This window comes from Phragmites australis, chromosome 20, assembly GCF_958298935.1.
Source record: "Phragmites australis chromosome 20, lpPhrAust1.1, whole genome shotgun sequence".
Taxonomy (NCBI): domain Eukaryota; kingdom Viridiplantae; phylum Streptophyta; class Magnoliopsida; order Poales; family Poaceae; genus Phragmites; species Phragmites australis.
Genome location: NC_084940.1, coordinates 15,773,841 through 15,795,902, shown reverse-complemented (window position 1 = coordinate 15,795,902; position 22,062 = coordinate 15,773,841). Strand labels below are relative to the sequence as shown.

Sequence of the window (22,062 nt, the reverse complement as noted above, 5' to 3'; positions counted from 1 at the left end):
AGACTTGGATCCTCACATGATTAGTTGGTTTTGGTTATGGTCTTGTTGGTGTAGGAGTTACTGGATGATGATAGTTTAGGAATGGTTACCTTTGTGTGGATAGTTGTTGGGTGGTTTGAGTCACATACACTTAACAACTGCTTAATGTTCTTCAATTACATGACTATTTCTTTACTCGCATTTACGCAAATATACCTTGTGTTAGCCTATTCTTGATATAATCCTGCATGTCATTACTTTACCACACTTGCTGAGTACTCCATGTGCTCACCCTTGCTATCTCCCCCAATACATATGCTGCTCAGTGAAAGACTTTGAAGACTACCAAGACAATGACCTGGAGTTCTACGAGTGTGTCTTCTGGTCAGTACATGTGGAGTGCTTGGTCACCAATGCTTTCATCACTACCGTCATTTAGATGCTACCATTTAGTTATTAGAGTTGTTTGGGTGAAGTTTTTAATGAATTAGTTAAACGGTTGTAAGTTAAAGTATTGCTTTTGTTACTTCACCTATAATGTCCTTATATGTGTTAAACTTCATGGGCACACATAAGCCGCACTTGGTTTTGTCCGTTAAACCGGGTGTGACAATAACGCATACGCAGTTGCCCACGTATTTACCACCCCATACCATTTCGTACGGGATGTTCCCAAGCAAGCCTCATCTTGGGTGCACGACCATGATTCGCATCACATGGCAAGAGGTCCACAACCACCATTGTGTGGCAGATGTTCACACATCCATGAGAACATATTCACTTACCGGGAGGGGACGACAACAGAGGGATCGAGGTTGATGATTCCGATTAATTCTACAAAGACAATGCATGATGAAACTACATTACATACCAAATACACCCTCATTTGGGGTAGAAGAAATTAACCAGTAAGCATTTTTTTAGTCAAGCTACATAACTAATCTTGCCCTTAGCTGCTCACTACATATCAATATCAAATAGTAAACCAAGTATTCTCTCAACTATATCATCTGAACTGTAACCAAAAAGCTCAATGACTCAAAAGGAGATTTGATTAGTTCTACATGTATAGGCCACTAAATTACCAAGTCTTTCTATTAGTACATTATCCAAAAGTAACATCGATGTAGTGTTTATCATTAGAATTTGTGCATACGCCTTTCACAACAGGCACACTCTACTGCTAATTGATTTGTATGGCAACATCTTGTCTAGGGTGCATGAATATATATATATATAAAATCTTTCCATATAATCATATGAAGACATTAGAACACGCATGTTCACCAAGAATAACAATGCAAACATGCATCGTGCATGCACTATTCACTTGGAATGTTGAGAAACAGACTATCGTAAGTTGATTTGTGCACCAACACAACCAAAAGGAGAAGAATGTTAGGATCATAACAAAGGTCATAATTACACTTTATTAGAAACAGGATGTCCAAGTTGACAAAAGGAATAGCCCTGTTTTTCCTATTCCTTTGGTACCTTTTCCGTTTACAAAATATTGCCATGAAAAAACTATTCATATGCTCAGTGACTATTTAAACCACTTACAAAAACTTAAAGTTTTCTATTATAAAGGTAAACTTTACCTATCTTTTTTTACAATAAAAATGAAATTAAAATTGGGGTACATATTGCAGCATGTGCAAATCTCACATATGACAAATGTCACAATGATGGCAAGTGTAGTTTATTTTCCGAAATAACAAATAAATTTGGGGGGTTCAACTGAACCACCCATGCCCAAGCGAAGTTCGCCACTGGACTGCATAGCCAAGGCATTTGGCCCAGCCGCTGCTATCTCTTGCTATTTCCCCCATTTATCTCATCTCTCTTTGCTGATATATGTTGCCTTCGCATTATGTTTGAGTGAATTCATTATCCAATTTTTAGGAATAACTGGTTTATTTGCCTACTTTGAATATCATAATGACAATTGTTCCATGCGTATATACTTTATGGGTTAAATTGCCAGAGAAACTTGTGTGTACTCCATTTGCTGATCGGTGTTATATCACATGAATCCATTGTAATGATGAGAGAATTGTTGCACATTGCAGGTCTTGACACCATGTTAGCATTTGCTATGTGCTCCTTGCCGCAAACTGTGGCTGCACATGCTGCAATCACATATCTCACATATGGGAAGAACTAAGAGACACACACAATCTCACATCTGAATAGAACTAAGAGACATACACAATCTCACATATGAAACGAACTAGAGACATACACAATCTCTCACATATGAAACGAACCAGCGCGGGGAAGGGGAGGAGGGGAGAAAGATAGCTTACCAGCGCGGGGAAGGGGAGGCGCGGAGCTCGGACTCCGGGATGGCATCAGCATCGGCGGTGGCAGAATGGTAGCCGGGGGGAGAGGGCATGCCGCCCGGACAAGGGACTAGGGTGTGGCGTCGGAAGGGGCATGGCACTTGGACTACGGGACAACATCGGCGGTGGCGGAACAGTGGCCGGAGGGTGAGGGCTCAGTGGCGAAACGAAGCAGCCTGACGGCGTGGGCCCGTGGCGATGTATTCGGCAATGGGACTAGGGTTTTAGGGGCCTTGCGTTGCTATATATAGAATGCATTTCCACAGGTGGTGGATTTAAGAAACCGCTCATGAAAATACATTTTCACAGGCGATTTCTTAAGTCAACCACATATAGAAATAATTCCCCAGGCGGTCCGCTCAATGAACCGCCTGTGAAAATCATTTTAAATATGTTTTTAAAATTTTTCTCGGGTAAAATTATTCTAGATGCATATATTTAATACATATCCTTAATACAATCCCGTATATTAATTAAAGCATTTTAGTACTACATACATGCCCTCGGTATTAAGTTACATAATATGTATGTCACATTGGAAAAGAAATTGGATGACATGAAAATCACATTGGAAACTAAATTACCTAACATAGCACTATTTGCCTTAAACTGTTTTTCCTACAAAATCAAGGCATATGTAGGGCATCACAGATCTATCGAGGGTTGCTTTTACAAGTTTGATCTTTTCTGGATCTCTAAAAGGTGACACGTCGTTGAACTAATTGTATTCTTCCTCATCCTCCACATTCTCAACTCTGACAATTCTTTATTTTCCATCAACAACTCTGTGCTTCTTTTCATTCACGAGGTCGTTTATATAGAAAACTTGTGCGACGTGATCAGTGAGTACCCACAGGTCATTTTTGTGGCCTATAACACTGAGGTTGACAGTTGTGAACCTGTAGTTGTCCACCACCATGCCATTTGGGTGTTTGACCCATTTACACTGAAAGACAGGGATCTGTAGATTCACTCCATAGTCGAGTTCCCAGATTTCATCAATGAACTCATAGTAAGTGATCTTTTCCCCTGTTGTGTCATAGGCTTCTGTCCGAATGCCGCTATTTTGGGCCGTTCTCCTTTTATCCTTTGCTTCGGTATAAAACATGTACCCATTAATGTCATAGCATTCCATGATGTAACTAAACTTGATGGGCCATAAGCCAATATTTTCACATTTTTTTTATCTACGGATTCACCATCCGGAAGGTTTTGGTTCTTGAACCATGTGGTGAAGCGATGCTTGTGCTCTTTCAAAATCCAATCATATGAGCGGCCTCGATTTTCTATGTGAAGCTCATTCAGGTGTTGCTCGACATACGACGCCACTATCTGGAGTTGTTGCAAGATGGTGAAATTTGCTTCTTCCACTGCTTTGTAATCATGATCAATGAATCTTTTGTTTCCTTTGGTCCCTCACCTAGACAACCTCCCCTCATGTCGAGATATAGGTACACCAATCGGTTTAGCATCTTTTATGTAATCGATGTAACACTCAACGACTTCCTTGGTACTATAGACCTTGAAAGACTTTCACAGCTATCGAAGTACACAAATAACTGATACTTATTTTGAGTACACAAATTTCAAAAGACTTTCACAGTTATCAGAGTTTCCACGACAGAAGATACTCTCTGAAGGGTGAACAAAAGAACAATTCCAAGGTAAAGACAATCAACGACTTAAATTGAACTAGCTAGAGAATCCACTGGGATTGATATCCATTGATTCCTAGTTTTCTGGTTATGGGAATCCTTTCCAAGGGTCTACATAATCTTCCATAGTTGTTCTCGTTGTTGATGATGATGCTTTGATGATGTAGACTAGCATAACAATCAGTTACTTCTGGGGATAATTCCTTGCAAGGTGTCCTAGATCATGACAAATATAGCAGAGCTTTGGTGTGCCTTTGGTGTTGCACTGGGTCGATGCTAGAAAACTTGCTACGAATTGCTCAAGCTACTTACATAAGAAGTAGATCCTGCTGGGGATTGGCGTCTTCAGAGTTCCTTCTTGTTGCAGGTTTTCACTATCTTGGTTGCAGGGAACTAGGTTTTCTTGGTTAGAGGTGGAACGTGGGGCTTCATTCTGCATAGAATGTTGGTTTTCTAGCTTCCATCTCTTATAACTAGCCCTCTGATGTTGACCTTGGTTAGATTTACTCTTCTTGGTGCTTCTGTGGTTTTGGTCAACATTTCCTATGCCAAGAGCTTGACTGATGTTATTGAGTCCTTGAGCAATTCCCTAAATTAGTTGGGTTTGGTTATCCATTATTGTGAGAAAGTCTCTAGCACTAACTACCAGTGTCATGTGTTCATTCTGGTTGTCCTGATTCTCTTGTTCCTTACTCAATTCCTGTCCTTTAGGGACTTCCTATATTTCTGGATTGTTTTCAATGCCTTGAGTGTCTTCTTTAGTTGGTTTGACATTGTTGCTTATCTGATTGTAGTTGTCTTGTACGGACTTTGTTGATGGGCTGCTCACAGCTTCTGGTTCTGTTGCTTGGGTTTTAACCTCCAGGTGTTGATCATCTTCGCCTGATTTCTTTGATGACATATCCGATAGCTTATTGCTCTATGGGGATAAGGTAGCAAGCATAAGATGAGTTAAGATTCAATTTTGGTAGATGTGTAATAAGAGCATACAACCAAGAAACACGCAACGAACAACCAACAAGAGCCAGCACTACAACGTGAACAATCACAACTATTTTTTTTTTGCCTCTATGATTCGATAGCGAATAGGAGTTAGGGTTCATGCTTGACATAACACCTTGTGTAAGCCTTAATCTTGTCAGGGTTCTCCATGTTCAAGTTTTGAGAAGAGGTAGGTAAAGAGGTATCATCAAGTTTTGCATCAGAGTGCCAAGGTAAGGTAAGAACAAAAGATGTAGATATGGTAGGAAAGAATTTTTCTTTAAATAGTTTGTAACAAAACTAAGTATAAGTAATGTCCATGCTAAGGTCATGACCTACAACCAAGTATGGCTCTGATACCACCCTATCAGGATCCTAACCTTAGGTTCCCCTGTGCCTCCTGTATCAGTCCCTGCATCAAGTAACTGATATGCATATAATTCTCCAATGATATCAAATACATACTTCAAATAAAATAAACTAAAATAATTACCTAAAAAGAGTAAAAAATAGTCTTGTGGACAAGGATCCACGACAGACCAGCTAGGTAGAAGAGCCTACAGCGAAGCAGAGCGAAACAAGCAGACAACCCAATGCCACAGGAAACTCGGGTGTGGACGCGACCTTAGATAGCTTCTCTTCAACTTCTTCTGGGTTGAGGTTAATCTCCATCTCAATAATCTGAAAGCAACAAGACTAAGTACGAAATGTACTCAATAAATTCTAATACTACTTCAAGGAGTTGAGTAGATGAATAAGGGAGGTAATCAAGGATAAAAGCCATAGGGATATAGTTTGGGCGCAAAGCCAGTTTTATATGCAATTTGAATTAAAGTGTAACACTTAGTTTAAACCAGTTGAATAAAAATCAGGTTTGATTAATAATGGTTATCTGTTCCCCGAAGTTCCCATCCTTTAGCTGGTTGACACCTAGTCCAACCAGATTCAACGGCATACAACCGGCTTTCTCCAAAACACGAGCACACTACCCACTCATATGAAGGGGTACGCACACCTCAATACTAACCATTGTGAGTTTGTAATGTTCGCATATCCATAACTGTGGACATGGCTATTCGAATAGATTTATATTCTGTAGTGGTTATACATTTTACCCACATAATATGCTTAGCCTCTAACTGTTGCAAGAAGATGAGCGAATCATACTGAGATCTCGTACCCATCAAGCATGTTGCCACGAGGTAACCACCCACAGGAATTTCCTTACCAGGGGCCTAAACATCCACCCTCCTTTTCGAAATGGCTCGAATCCAGCCAATTCAATATCACCAGCCAACTTCATTTTTCGCAAGTCTTTTCCTAGCTCCCGTTGCACTATAGCCTCCAAGGTGGGTACCGAGCTCAGCTAATGGGGTGTGAGATCAAGTCCTGCCCATACAGGACGCATGGTTGTATGGGGTGGCTTAGCGCAATTACATTTGATTCGGTCCTTACATGGCCGGGGCAAGCATCTTCAACATTTGCACTGAGTATCACCTCAAGCCCCCAAGAGCATCATACCCAAAGGAATAAGGCTAGCTGGCTTGTGATAAGGGTCGGAGATCACCAACAGCAAGATACCGATGGAAACCTCCTCGGGGTGGCCCGATCTTCACGACAGTAGGTTGGAAATCACAAGATAACTTGCTGCGAACAGCGGAGGATAACTAGCTTTATACCTGCCAAGGTTGGATGCGACCAAGCGACGGGGAGAGAGGCACCGAAACCACGAAGACTTCGACTCGATCTCCGAACGACCGCAGAACCACAAACCGGGACTAATCCACACAAAACGGTGCAGCCATACTGGAAACCGTAGAGCACAAAGTAGAGGACCCCAGAGGGATCTCTTCACAAGTCCAGGAAGAACAAGGAAGAACAAGGGTGTGCAAGGCACTCAGCAGCTCGGCTGCAAACCATACAGGTTATGTGTTCATTCAAAATGATCAAAATTAATTGTCTTTTGCAGCAGTACATAGGGGTATTTATACTAGTAACAAGTTTCTAAGATAAGTATGAACTGAAGTCTCCACATTGGGAAGGTGGAAGGCCAACAGGTGAAGCACTCCCGAGATGGTCTTTAATCCCCGCGCGTCTCGGGGTCTTCTGCGCAGTCTTCACGAAAATGGCCATTACTCCTAGCTCGGAAGTCCAAATGACGTGCCGTCAGTTGCGTTGGAAACTAGACTTGAAGCACTTTCCAACCATGTATATTATGACCCCCGTCTCTTCCCGAGATGGTACAGTTTTGCCTTGGAAGTTGGAACAGTTGCTGTGTAACACTGGGTCTTGGCGCGTAACCCATTCTCCTCGGGAGCAGCCGCCTTGGTATTCTTGGCGTAACCCTCAGCGTCCTCGATGTAACCCGACATTGTCGCCTCTTGTGTAAACCTAAGTAACTTAAGAGTACACGATTTAGGTAGTATATAATTCTCATCAATATCAAAGTGTAATCGAGAGAGGAAAGTATGCACCTCTTGTTGGAGTAACTTTGCACGGCTGTGTGTAACGGGTCCTTCATAGGCTTGAGTGCGTGTATCCATGGCTTTGCTTGGTGTAACCGGTGTTGCACTTGTCTCTTGAAGTGTAACCTTAGTTGGACTTGGTGTAACTTGTGGCGTAACCGATGGTGTAAGTGACACAGCCGGCGTAACCGATGCACTCGGGTTACGGATGGCTGGGATGTCCTCATCATCCTCCCCCTCTTGAAAAGGAGTCGTCCTCGACTCTTCCAATCCAAAGAAAGGAGACAGATCGGCGACGTTGAAACTTGTACTCACACCATAAGTACTTGGAAGATCAATTTCATATGCATTGTCATTGATCTTGCGAAGCACTTTGAATGGACCATCGGCTCGGGGCTGCAACTTGCTCTTGCGTTGTTCAGGAAAGCGGTCCTTGCGTAGGTGCACCCAAACCAAGTCTCCTGGTTCAAACAACATCTTCTTGCGCCCTTTGTTTGCATGCTGCTCATACAGCTTGGTCATCTTCTCTATGTTTTCTCTTGCTCGATCATGAAGTTTCTTTACAAATTCAGCTCGCTTGCTTGCATCAAAGTTCATACGTTCCTGCATAGGCAAAGGCAAAAGATCGATGGGAGCAGTAGGTTTGAAACCATAGACAATCTCGAATGGACAAAATTTTGTGGTTGAGTGTACCGCCCTGTTGTATGCAAATTCCACATGAGGCAAGCTTTCTTCCCACAATTTCAGATTCTTCTTTAGGACAGCTCGCAACAAAGTTGATAGCGTGCGGTTCACAACTTCGGTTTGCCCATCAGTTTGAGGATGACACGTTGTAGAGAACAGCAGCCTTGTTCCAAGTTTTCCCCACAAGGTCTTCCAGAAGTAGCTCAAAAACTTGGTGTCACGATCAGACACAATGGTACGTGGCACTCCATGTAGACGTACAATTTCCCTGAAAAATAATTCAGCAATATGTGAAGCATCGTCGCTCTTATGACAGGGAATAAAGTGTGCCATTTTGCTGAAACGATCAACCACAACAAAGATTGAATCCCTCCCCCTCTTTGTTCGAGGTAAACCAAGAACAAAGTCCATAGAAATATCTTCCCATGGAACACTAGGAATAGGCAAAGGGGTGTATAAACCATGAGGGTTCAAGCGTGACTTAGCTTTGTGGCATGTTATGCAGCGAAGAACATGTCTCTCCACATCTCGCCGCATCTTTGGCCAAAAGAAATGATCAGCCAGCACTTGCTCCGTTTTCTTGGCACCAAAGTGGCCCATAAGTCCTCCGGCATGAGCTTCCTGCAAAAGCATTAGGCGAACAGAGCAATCTGGAATGCAAAGTTTGTTAGCTCGAAACAAAAATCCATCATGTAAATGGAACTTTTCCCATCCCTTGCCATCACAACATTTTGCAAATGGTTCAGCAAAGAATGAATCAGTAGCATACAAATCTTTTATGTTCTCCAAACCAAGAATTTTAACATCAAGTTGGGACAGTAAAGCATGATGTCTAGATAAAGCATCTGCAACAATATTTTCCTTTCCTTTCTTGTATTTGACAATATAAGGAAAAGACTCAATGAATTCACTCCATTTAGCATGTCTTTTGTTCAGTTTTAATTGGCCCTTTAAATGTTTTAAAGATTCATGGTCTGAATGTATCACAAATTCTTTGGGCAATAGATAGTGTTGCCAAGTTTCTAAACTCCTCACAAGAGCATAAAGTTCTTTATCATAAACTGAATAATTCAGAGTTGGACCACTTAGCTTTTCGCTGAAGTATGCAATGGGTCTTCCTTCTTGCATGAGCACGCCTCCAATCCCTACACCACTTGCATCACATTCAATCTCAAAGGTCTTACCAAAATCTGGAAGTGCAAGGAGTGGGGCGGATGTCAACTTCTTTTTCAGCTCTTCAAATGCCTTCTCTTGTGCTTCCCCCCATTGGAATGAAATATCCTTCTTTGTCAACTCGTTGATTGGGGCAGCAATAGAACTGAAATCTTTCACAAACCGACGATAGAAGCCAGCAAGTCCAAGGAAGCTTCGCACTTGGCTCACATTTTGTGGAGGCTTCCACTCACGAACATCTTTGATCTTCTCCTCATCCACCTCCACGCCATGAGCTGAAACAACAAAACCAAGAAACACAACCTTGTCGGTGCAAAAGGTGCACTTGGCAAGGTTAGCATACAAGCATTCCTTCCTCAAAACAGCAAGCACACATTTTATATGTTCAACATGTTCATCAAGAGATTTGCTGTAAATCAAGATATCATCAAAGTAAACAACAACAAACTTGCCAATGAAAGTTCTAAGCACATGATTCATCAATCTCATGAAGGTGCTAGGTGCATTGGTCAAACCAAATGGCATTACCAACCATTCATACAGCCCAAACTTGGTTTTGAAGGCTGTTTTCCATTCATCTCCTTCTCTCATTCGGATTTGGTGGTAGCCACTTCTCAAATCAATTTTGGTGAAAATGATAGCACCGCTAAGCTCATCAAGCATATCATCAAGTCGAGGTATGGGATGTCTATACCTTATGGTGATGTTATTAATGGCTCGGCAATCAACACACATTCTCCAAGAGCCATCTTTTTTTGGAACTAAAAGGACAGGAACAGCACAAGGTGATAGACTTTCCTTTACATAACCTTTGTTGATGAGCTCCTGCACTTGGCGCTGAATTTCTTTTGTTTCCTCCGGGTTGGTGCGATATGGTGCACGGTTAGGAAGTGGAGCACCAGGAACAAGATCGATTTGATGTTCAATCCCTCTCTTTGGTGGCAGCCCTGGTGGTACTTCCTCAGGAAACACATCTTCATATTCCTGTAACACATCAAAAATAGCACTAGGCAAAGTAGAGGGTAAGTCGTTAGTGACAAGAAAATTGTCCTTGTACAGGAGTACATAGAACACAGCATTGGGTTCACTCAATTCTTTTAAATCCCCCTTCCTAGCCATCATCACTAAACCCTCTTTTCCCTTTGGCTCGGTTCTTTGCAGCTGTGGAGTTTTATTTGGCTTTGGAAACACTCCTTCACTATGTTTGTGGGTCACTCGCAAGTGGTTCTCGCTCGCTCGCTGTTTTCTTTTCAGATCATCTCTCACAATCTCCTCCGGTGACAAAGGAAGCAAAGTGATGCGCTCTCCTTTGTACATGAGAACAATCTTGTTGGCGCGACCACAAATCTGAGCATCTCGGTCATACAACCAAGGTCTTCCTAACAGCAATTGGCATGCTTCCATTGGAACCACATCACACTCCACATGATCATTGTACCGCCCAATGGAGAAGGGAACGGTCACAATGTTTGTTACACGCAGCGCACCACAATCATTTAACCATTGCATCTTGTATGGAGAAGGGTGGCGCCGCTGTTTCAGTCCCAATCTTTCAACTAATTCTTGACTTGCAATATTATTGCAGCTGCCATTGTCAACAATGATTCGACACAACTTGTCCTTGATCATGCCCCGGGTGTGAAAAAGATTGTGCCGCTGATTATTCTCTTCTTGGACAGCAGTAACACTAAGCACTCGGCGAGAAATGAAGCAATTATTGTCTCCATCATCGGGTTGAATTTCATCACCTTCATCTTGCATAATTTCTTCATCATATATTGGAGCTTCTTCCTCAGGTTCGCTTTCAGATTCCCATTCACCTTGCTCATTCATAATCATGGTCCTTTGACTAAGACATTGAGCAGCAACATGTCCTCGACCTTGGCACTTGTGACAAACAATGCCTCGGGTATGGGAAGAAGAAGCAGCAGCTGATGCAACAGAAGGGGCTGCTGTACTTGCAGCAGGACGTCGCTGTTCTTGCTGAATTGCAGGTGAAGAAGTAGTAGAAACCGTTGTCTTTGCAGCACCAATGGATGGAGAAGGCCTAGCAGCAACTCCTTGTGATCTTCCCCCACCAACAGAGGTACCGGGCTGCTGCCGACGCCATGGGGCTGAAATTGATTGGCTCCCATAAGACCTTCTTCGTCCCTCTTGCTGAATTTTCCTCTCGGTGCGCATAGCTTGATCAACAAGGTCTTGCAAATTATGATATGGAAACATCTCAACAAAACCTGAAATTTCTTCATTGAGACCATTCAAAAATCTTGCCATTTTTGACTCTTCATCTTCTCTAATTCCAGATCTCACCAAGAGTAACTCCATCTCCTTGAAGTAGTCATCAACAGATTTTGATCCTTGTCTCAATGTTTGTAACCTATTGCGGAGGTCACGCTGATAGCTTGATGGCACAAAGCGTCTTCTCATCACTCTCTTCATCTCAGCCCATGTGTTGATATGATCACGTCCCAACACACGTTGATTTTCTTGAACTTGGTTCCACCATGTGAGAGCGTAACCTGAAAACTCAACAGAAGCAAGGTTGACACGCCTCTGATCAGAAAGATTATGCACTCTAAAAATCTGATCACATTGCTCCTCCCATTCAAGATAAGCATCAGCATTTTCTTTCCCTGAAAATTTTGGGACACTTAACTTTACATGAGCAATGCTATCCGGATCATCTCTATTGCGACGACCACGATGATTTTCCCCATCATGACCAGCACCACGACGAAGTTCATGTGGCTGTCCAAAATGCCCATGGTGACCAAAAGGATTTTCATTATCATCAAATCCCTCCTCATACTCATCATGAACTTCATCTTCATCATCAAAATGTACACGACGATCACGTCCACGTCCTCCTCCACGCTGATAATCAAATTCAGCACGCCGTCCACCACCGCGCTGATCAAAATCAGCACGACGCCCTCCACCATGACCACCACGACCATTGCCGTCGCGGCCATGAAATCCAGCACCAAAACCAGAATTTTCATCACCAAATTCTTCACGGTGATTGTCTTCATGTTGATGTTGTGGACCTCGACCACCCGCTGCAGGAAGACGTTCGTTGAACATCCTCTCCATCGCCTCCAAGATCGAGTTGGCCATTTGGCGTAGCTCAGCCCGTGCAACAGGGGGTTCTTCATCTCCGTGGTTCCCACCATGAACACTCGAATTGGATCCTGCCATGTTAGACTAGTTGCAAGAAAAAGTGGAATAGGTAAATTTGTGGAAACACACAATCTCACCTCTTGCTTACCCAAGTTCTTGCTCGTTCTCAAGGACCGTGAATGTGCTCAAAGTGGTGTAACACAGCTGTGATTAAGCGGTCGAAAGGATTACGAAACGAGAGGTCCGGTTTACGGATTTTTGTGGAGCTATAGGTGGCTGTTCAAGGGAGGCTATGGTACTGTAACAAAGTGGCGTAACCGTTCAAATGATGTGTAAATGCTGCTGTCAGTGCACCAAAACTTGAAGGTACAGATATGAAATTTGTAGTTACACAATCCGCAACACAGCCCTCTTTGCTTTTTTTTTTCTTCTTTTTTTTTGATACTTTTTTCACACTCTTTTTTTTTCAGATTTTTTTTCAGCAAACACACGATGACATATGAGGGGTGCGGATAAAAGTTAAACAAGAGTACGGCGGAAGAACAAAGATGGTGACTAGCAACAAGATGAACGAAACGAACACAAGTAACAGTACCACGAAATGGCTATAGGATTTTTTTTTGTGGCTTTTTAGTGGACTGTAGGATATGGCGAAACAAATATATGTGATGGATAAAAGCAGTAGTAGATGGTAAACGAATAGATAGATAAGTAGGTGATAACAAAACCTACCGTGACAACGATAGCTCTGATTACCACATGATAAGGGTCGGAGATCACCAACAGCAAGATACCGATGGAAACCTCCTCGGGGTGGCCCGATCTTCACGACAGTAGGTTGGAAATCACAAGATAACTTGCTGCGAACAGCGGAGGATAACTAGCTTTATACCTGCCAAGGTTGGATGCGACCAAGCGACGGGGAGAGAGGCACCGAAACCGCGAAGACTTCGACTCGATCTCCGAACGACCGTAGAACCACAAACCGGGACTAATCCACACAAAACGGTGCAGCCGTACTGGAAACCGTAGAGCACGAAGTAGAGGACCCCAGAGGGATCTCTTCACAAGTCCAGGAAGAACAAGGAAGAACAAGGGTGTGCAAGGCACTCAGCAGCTCGGCTGCAAACCATACAGGTTATGTGTTCATTCAAAATGATCAAAATTAATTGTCTTTTGCAGCAGTACATATGGGTATTTATACTAGTAACAAGTCTCTAAGATAAGTATGAACTGAAGTCTCCACGTTGGGAAGGTGGAAGGCCAACAGGTGAAGCACTCCCGAGATGGTCTTTAATCCCCGCGCGTCTCGGGGTCTTCTGCGCAGTCTTCACGAAAATGGCCATTACTCCTAGCTCGGAAGTCCAAATGACGTGCCGTCAGTTGCGTTGGAAACTAGACTTGAAGCACTTTCCAACCATGTATATTATGACCCCCGTCTCTTCCCGAGATGGTACAGTTTTGCCTTGGAAGTTGGAGCAGTTGCTGTGTAACACTGGGTCTTGGCGCGTAACCCATTCTCGTCGGGAGCAGCCGCCTTGGTGTTCTTGGCGTAACCCTCAGCGTCCTCGATGTAACCCGACATTGTCGCCTCTTGTGTAAACCTAAGTAACTTAAGAGTACACGATTTAGGCAGTATATAATTCTCATTAATATCAAGGTGTAATCGAGAGAGGAAAGTATGCATCTCTTGTTGGAGTAACTTTGCACGGCTGCGTGTAACGGGTCCTTCATAGGCTTGAGCGCGTGTATCCATGGTTTTGCTTGGTGTAACCGGTGTTGCACTTGTCTCTTGAAGTGTAACCTTAGTTGGACTTGGTGTAACTTGTGGCGTAACCGATGGTGTAAGTGACACAGCCGGCGTAACCGATGCACTCGGGTTACGGATGGCTGGGATGTCCTCATTAGCTTGGTTGGTGTGGGCATCTCATAGAGGAAAAGAGAGGGAGGGGTGCCGAGGGAGAGGGAGCGGCCAGAGGGAGTTGGAGGCGGCGCCAGGAGAGAGTGAGCGACCAGAGAAAGATGGCAGCTTGGCCATGGCTCAGATCTGAGTGAGCTCAGCAGCGCGCTGATGGGGGAGGAGAAAAGGGAGTTGGCCGGTGGGAAAGGGAGTCCGATAGGGGGAGAAATATGGGTACTGGCCTGGAGAGGAGGGAGCTGGAGAGGGTTGAGGCGGCGGGCTTCTTCGTGCGTGCATAGGAGAGAGGGAAGGGAGACCGACTGGGGCAGAGAGGATCACCGGTGATGGCTCCATAGTGGTGGAGGCCTGAGCCTTGAGCGAGCACGACGGTAGCACGCGCAAATGCGTGCACGGTGATGACATGCTAGCGACTGGCATGGTGCGATGGGACGGCACGAGCGACAGAGCAGAGGGAGATTGGCTCACGCGTGCTGGCCAGAACAACACCATGGTCTAAGGTGGCGCATGCGCGGGCAGGGGTGGCATGGCGCAGCATGGTGCGAGCGGTTGCATATGCGATGGGGTAGCAGCGGCATGCGCAAGAGGATGTGGAGGCGCGGCAACATTGTAGGCGCAGGAAAAGGCCACAACGCGAAGGCCGGGCGATTCGGTGGTGCTAAACGGAGGGGGAGGAAGGAGCAAAGGACAGGGTGCTCACCGTGGATAGCCAATGGTCCTGGTGACGGTATGCATTGCGATAGTGCGTTGAAGGGCTGGGACGGCACAACAGGAGGCGGTGCGACATAAGCGGGCGGCTGTGCAACCGAACGGTTGGCAGCACGACATGGTGGAGTGCAACCGAGTGGTGGTGCGTGCGGGACGGCATGCAGGCTCCGTTTCTCAGCTCACTAATGGCTACTCAGTGGAGCTCAATGGACAGGGAGCGAGATGGAGGGAGGGCTGCTACTGTTGTGTGGTGCTTGAGCCGTGTGTGCTGTGTGTATGCCCATGTGTAAGTATGGCTGTTCGGTGGTGTTCTAGTTGGCTTTCTGGTGAAGCAAGGGAAAAGAGGAGGAGAATTTGATTTCGGGCTCTCGATGGAAAGATCAGAGGCTGGCATGGGGAGTAGGTGACCGGTGCTGCTGCACGGAGAAAAGATCAGAGAGGGGAGTAAGGGCTTGTGTGAACGCAGGAGAGAAATTGGCGGCGGGGAGTTGATCTTCTGCTGCCTATGTGAGAGAGAGCAGAGGTTGATCGGAGAGATGGGAGAGTGAGAGAGGGGGGAAGGCACATCAGCACATGGGGTGGTGGTGGTATGGGCTTTTGCCAGTGAGGGAGAGAGAATAGTGAGGAAGGAGAGAGTGAAAGATGAAAGATCTCAACAGAGAGAGCATTTGAATGTAACTGAATTTGTAAACTGGATTTGTAATTATTCAAATGAATGTATTTGAAATGAAATGAGATGTGTGATGATTCAATTAAATGACTTAAATTTGAATTGGATTGTATTGAAACGAATTTGCGAAGCGGTTGAGCTGGAAATGAAATGAATATATCTCGTTGGTTCGATGCATTCGAATACATAATCGACGAGGATTTGAATGAGTCTGGATTGGAGCTAATTGGGATTAAATTAAAATAGGACTATTTGAATTTGGATTTGGCATTAATCCAAATAAAAGTATTTGAATTTAGGATTTGAAATTGGAGATTGGCACTAATTCAAATAGAGTATTTGAATTTGGAAAATGAATTCAGACTTGAAGCCTCAGGATTTGAGAGGGGTTTGAATTCAAAAGGATTTAATTGAATTTGGATTTGTGCTAAAAAGAATCTAAGAATCAGATTTGGAATTAAGCGAGGTTTAATTCTGTCACACCCGGTTTTAGCGGCCAAAACCAGATGCGGCTTATGTGTGTCCAGGATGTTCAACACACATAAGGACGTCACAGGTGAAGTAACAAAAGCAATACTTCTATTAAATAACGTTAAACTTTTACAGCAATTGACATATATTATCTTCTATGAAGATATCTGCAGCGGAACAGAAGCACTGGTGCCCAACAACACCGCAGGCAACCGACCGGGAGACACGCGCCTAGATCATCACAACCTCGTCTTGATAGTCTTCAACATCTTCACTCATTGAGCAGCAGCACACATGTCGCATGGGGTAGGGAAAATAGCAAGTGTGAGCACATAGAGTACTCAGCAAGTGTGGAAAAGATAATGATATGCAGGCTTATATCAAGAATAGGCTAACACATGGTATATTTGCGTAAATACGAGTAATGAAAACATATTTGGACTCAAAAGCATTAAGCAATTATTAAGTGAATGTAACCCATACAGTCCAACATGCAGCATACAAGGCTCCCCACCTTGCACACCATAACCGTCTAGTACTACCTGTACTATAACCAAAACCACAATTATCTAGTACTCCCTGTACTAGAACCATAACCACAACCATCTAGTACTCCCTGTACCAGAACCATAACCATAACCATAACCATCTAGTACTCCCTGTACTAGAACCATAACGACAACCAAATCCATAACCACAACCCATAATCACAACCCATTAATCATGTGAGGATCCAAGTCTCTCATAACCGTGAGCACGACAGTTATAACAGTTTTACACTCTACAGAGGTTGTCCATCTTTCCCCACGAGTCAGTGAATTCTATATTGCCGTGTTGCGCAAACACTTAACACACGGCAGTGGTGTGCCGTCAAGAATCACTGCATGATATTTTTCACCAACCAGAGACTAACCCAATATGTGTCTGCCCACTAGGTTTCACCGCCAAGCTTTACATGAGTTCAACTCCTACCCAGAAGCCCCCTTTTGTGCTGACACAACACACACTGGATAGACTCTAATCAGTATCTCACGTCTTACCCATATCAGCCTCGTGGTTGGTACGTTACTTTTTGGGTTATCGCTCCACGAACCGGTCCTTACTTAGGTTACTTGAGCAAACACTAAACCAACATCATAACCATGACAACTATCAAAACCACTTTGCTCAAGGCCTAAGGTTCCATGTTGCTAGACTATTAACACATTAACGACCATTGTTGCATATGTTCATTAGTCAAGATTATGACATTTCTCAACATCCCAAAAGCATGGCTAAGCAATCTACCCATAAAAGACACCTAACCATACACCATCTAGGTTCCAAGGGATGATAAGGGAAAATCTAGGAAAAACCCTAACATGGATGACTACCCATCATAATGACACTGCATGCAATTTGGTAAAATAAAACATTTAAAAATATAGGTTCAAGATGATCAAGGACACTTGCCTTTTTCCCAATACTGCTCAGTGTTGTCTAAATCTTGGTCTTGAAGTCCCTCGAACTGCTTCAGAACGTTATCGACTAATCGCGAGAACTACCGACAAACAACAAAAAGGAAAACACTAAGAACAACATACCAAACATCATTAAAATACTTTAAAAACACTATGGTTGGATAAGGATGATTTTAGAAACATTTAGACGTAAGAATCACCTAAATCAGAGTTAAGATGAAAAGAGAACAGCTTTCGGGAGATGGATTCGACTGAAAAGGAAAAACTAGTTTAGTGGAGTTATCTTCATATAGGAAAAGAGTTTATTGCACAATCACTGTGTTAGGCTTTACAACATTATTGCGCAAGATTCAAGAAGTGTAGGGCGGACCAGACTTCGCTGACTAGGTTAAGGAGAATGATATTGCGCTGACTTGGCATGCTATGCAAGTACCATCTTGGATTAAAGAAAGGATACGCTGAGATCTAGTATCGACCACCTATGATGGATCAAAAAGGTGGAAGGTTGCATTTCTAGGTTTATGATATTACTTGTGACTCTATGTAGCGGTGATGGTTCGGGTTTCGTCGAAGATGGTGATCGGGCATATGGCCACAGACATTGATGTCGAGCTTCAGTGGTGTTTCAGTGAAATGAGGGAAGCATGGCATAGAACGCGGAAAGACTAACTCAGCGGTATGGTTGCTTTTGGAAGGGGTCATCCAAGGTAGTGGCAAAACAGCGATGACTGCTTCTAGGTTTAGTGGTGACCGCGAACAGATGCAAGAACGAAGACGCTCATGTTACAGGAGATTGGCTATGAAATTTGATAAACCGTTTGATGTTCATATATACCAGAAATACAATGCTACATCATAGTTTTGGGTAGATCATCCACTGAGAGGAAGAACGATCAACGGAGATGAGACGGGTGATGGCTGCGACGTGTTGTGGTTGGCAATGGCGTCCTGGTCGTGTCGCTACACAAACGGGGATGGGCTCCTAGGGTCACATAGAAGACTTCATGGGACACGCCATGACGCGGTTGGTGCATCCATACGGCTTTCGGATTGACGGGGAACGTGAATGCAAATCCGGTGCACGCGCAGAACGCGTCTAGAAACCGGACATCGGGTATGTCGACCTTGATATCGATAGTTTGGCTGCTCTACTGGCCGAACTGGTTGGTGAGGGCGTGGGGAACATCATGGGACATGCACTGGTTGGTGAGCTTGGCAATTTGACCACTGGTTGGTCGGAAACGTCGATATCAATCGGCTATAGCGCGGCTATCCCGTGGCTATCCGCGATGGCGACGACCGTGGCGGTGTAGATCGGGCTTTGGCTGGGGCTAAGGCTTGGCTAGGGACTTAGTATGATGCTAAAACAATAGTAAGGGAGGAGAAGAAGAGGTCCTCACCTTGCTTTGATGGTCGAGGAAGGAGGATTCGTGGAGAAGACGACGTAGCGCCAAGGTTCACGTTACCGACCGGAGCTCGGTTACCGAACTCCGGCGGTAACCGAAAATACGCGATAACCGCGGTTACTGGTCAAAAATTCAAAAAAATTCGGAGAAAATTCATTTGGCAAAATTTGAATTTTGGAAAAAAAATCGCGATTTTAGCTGTTCGGTAACCGCTCGGTTTTGGTCGGTTACCGAGCGGTTTGGGTCGGTTACCGAGTGATTTTCTCACATTTTTGAATTGGTCGGTTACCGAGCGGTTTGGGTCGGTAACCGCTCGGTTTTCTCGATTTATCGAGCGGTTTTATCGAATTTCAGCGCAGTTCAACAAAAAACCTAAAAAAGGGCTCAACCTTGTAAAATCAATAACTAATTCATCTGCGCTTCAAATCAAGTGAAACAAATTTTGTTGGCTTCCTTGTAACATGATATACATGATAAAAGTATTTATACTCATAAAAAAGTTCAAAATTTTCTGTGAGAAATTTTATTTGTTAAACCAAGTTAAATGCATAGTTTACTCTTTGCTAATCCAAAAATCATGAAACTAATTTTGTTAGTCTTCTTACATGATCCTATATCTTTTAAAAATACATGAATGCATGAATTAGTTATTATAACATGCATGATTGTGTAAATGTGTTGTGACTAGATTAATTCATAACTGACCCATCACACCTCAAAAATTAGTGAAACCACTTTCATTAGCTTATTTATACTATGATTTATGTAGAAAAATAATAGTAGACATGAAAAAGTTAATTACAATGCTGTTTCTTAACATATTCACTTTATGCTTGTGAACTTTGTAAAAATCATAGAGAATTTAATAAAACTCTAAATAAAGTGAAATCAATTTTAAAGATTCTCTTAAAATACATTTTATACAAGAAAAATATGTGTTTGCATGTTACACTTTTTCTTAATGTGAGTTAATAACTGAGCCGCATGCTTCAATATTTTTCATTTTTTTTTCAAACTTTATCCCTATAGAATATGATGCAAATGACATTATTTTTGAAAACTTTTTTCACAGAAGGTCTTAGAATTGTGTCTAGTTTTTTTTTAAGATTTTGTTTTATTTTGTTTTGATTTTTTTGAATTTTTTGAATTCAAATTTCGGTTACCGTTCGGTTTCTGAAACCGGACCGGACCGAGAAGGTCGGTAACCGTGATTTTTGGGCGGTTACCGACGGTTTTTTGAACCCTGCGTAGTGCATCACGGGCGTCAACGGCGGCGGCGCTCCAGCAATGCACGGACATGGCAACAGTGACTTCTAGGGCTTAGGGGCATGTAATAGGGGTAGGAGAGGGCGTGCAACTCATATTTATAGGGCTAGGGGCAGCTGGTTGAGGTGGAGTCCAAGCCAAACACGAATCGGATTCGAGTTCGAGTCGGTTACGATTTCCTTTTTCGTAGCTCTCTATTCCGATGATGATATATCCCTTGTACGGACTCCAAATTGGACGTTTCTTGATTTTAAATTGTATTAATCGAAAAGATCTACAACTTTGGTAGTCATTGGAACTTCTGAAAACGGCATCTTGATTTCCAAAACTGTGTCATAAGATAAACTGTTTGAACTCGGACTTATCTGCGCAGCACTGATTTCGGGGGTCATAACTCCTAGCTCCATTATACAAAAGACAACTTCCATAGGTTCAAATCGAAGCTCTCGACAAGACCTACAACATTAATTTTGAAAAGATTTGAATTTGAGGCCGTTTTAAACTCCGAAATGTCATGCGAAGATGAGGCTATCCAGGACTTCGTGAAAATTTACAGATTTTGTGGATCCTTTGTTGAGCTATCTAGAAGACTCGACTAAGGGTTTTGACTTGAGCAAGATTGAGCCTAAATACACTTTAGGTATATCTAGGGTTTAGAAAAGAAACTTTTATAGAGAAATTTGAATAGGGTTTGAATTTGAATTGAGCTTGAAGTGAATTTGAGAGAAACCAAAAGATAAGGTTGAACAAGAATAGAAGTAGATGATGAATTTGAATTTAGATTTGGGTAGAATTTCAGAAAGAGAAGAGATTGAATTTAAACAAGGATTTGGATAATATTTGAATTGAACTAGAGAAGGATCAGGTATGATCCAGGATTGAATAGGTGATGAATTCAAAAACTTTGAATTCCAACCATTAAGATCCTTAACTAATTTACTACTGAGTTTTGTAAAAACCTTTTTAAAATCTTTTTCACCCAAAACACCAAAGAGAAAGAAAAAGAAAATGAGCTCTAATGCATTTACCTGGCTCCTAACAAAACTCAGCATGCAATGCACACAAAATAATAACATATATTGATTGATTGATTAAGAAAATAGGTTTTAAACCTATTCTACTGGTGAAGCTATTCAATAATCTTGGAAAATTTTAGAAATTTGAGAAATCTAAAAATCAGGGTGTTACAAAATTCAAAACTCCACTCAAAGAACCATAAAAACAATTAAACCAAAATACATATGATCAATTAATTGCAATGATTAATTTAGGAATTCATTTGGTGCTCTATGGAATACTTAGCCAAAATAATATATTTGAATACATATATACAACTATATACATATTCAAATATATATTTCCTTAATTTTATACGGGTTTAATAATTAAATGTTTTTAATTTAGAGTGAATTTTGCTATGTTTCTGAAATGCTAAAACTCAGGGTGTTACAGATAAGAATGGACAGCATAAGGTACTTCCGCTTAATGAATAGCCATGGAGGAAGGTTGTAGATGGCCAGTACCACTGGCCAAGTGCTATGTGAGGTACTCATGTCACCGAAAGATTCATTCCATCGGTACTCAACGTGAACCGTACATTCCTTGGTTCTTCAGCGAAATCTAGATACGTGTCATCGAACTTTCTCCATTGGCTAGCATCAGCGAGGTGTTACAGCTTAGTTCCATCCTTTTTGCGCTTATCGAAATGCCAATGCATTAGTTCAGAGCCCCTAAGATTTGAGTACAAACACTGCAAGCGAG

At 42.8% G+C, this 22,062-nt stretch overlaps 1 protein-coding gene across 1 annotated transcript; it reads right to left on the bottom strand.

The window, feature by feature from the left end:
* Window positions 1–5,503: 5,503 nt before the first annotated feature.
* On the bottom strand, window positions 5,504–13,987 carry LOC133901504 (uncharacterized). Its single transcript, XM_062342856.1, has 5 exons — window positions 13,868–13,987; window positions 10,092–12,486; window positions 8,462–10,031; window positions 7,522–8,101; window positions 5,504–5,641 (listed from the first exon to the last, which is right to left on the bottom strand). Exons 1-5 carry the CDS (start codon window positions 13,985–13,987, stop codon window positions 5,504–5,506), a joined length of 4,803 nt encoding a protein of 1,600 aa, XP_062198840.1.
* Window positions 13,988–22,062: the final 8,075 nt, after the last annotated feature.

Excerpts from the sequence above, each read along its gene's own strand:
- LOC133901504 (XM_062342856.1), bottom strand. The coding sequence starts at position 13,987 with ATGTCGGGTTACATCGAGGACGCTGAGGGTTACGCCAAGAACACCAAG. Across the intron at positions 10,032-10,091 it reads GCAGGAGCTCATCAACAAAG|ATGGCTCTTGGAGAATGTGT; the intron begins GTTATGTAAAGG and ends TTCCAAAAAAAG. Across the intron at positions 8,102-8,461 it reads AGGGATTCAATCTTTGTTGT|ATTTTGTCCATTCGAGATTG; the intron begins GGTTGATCGTTT and ends CTCAACCACAAA.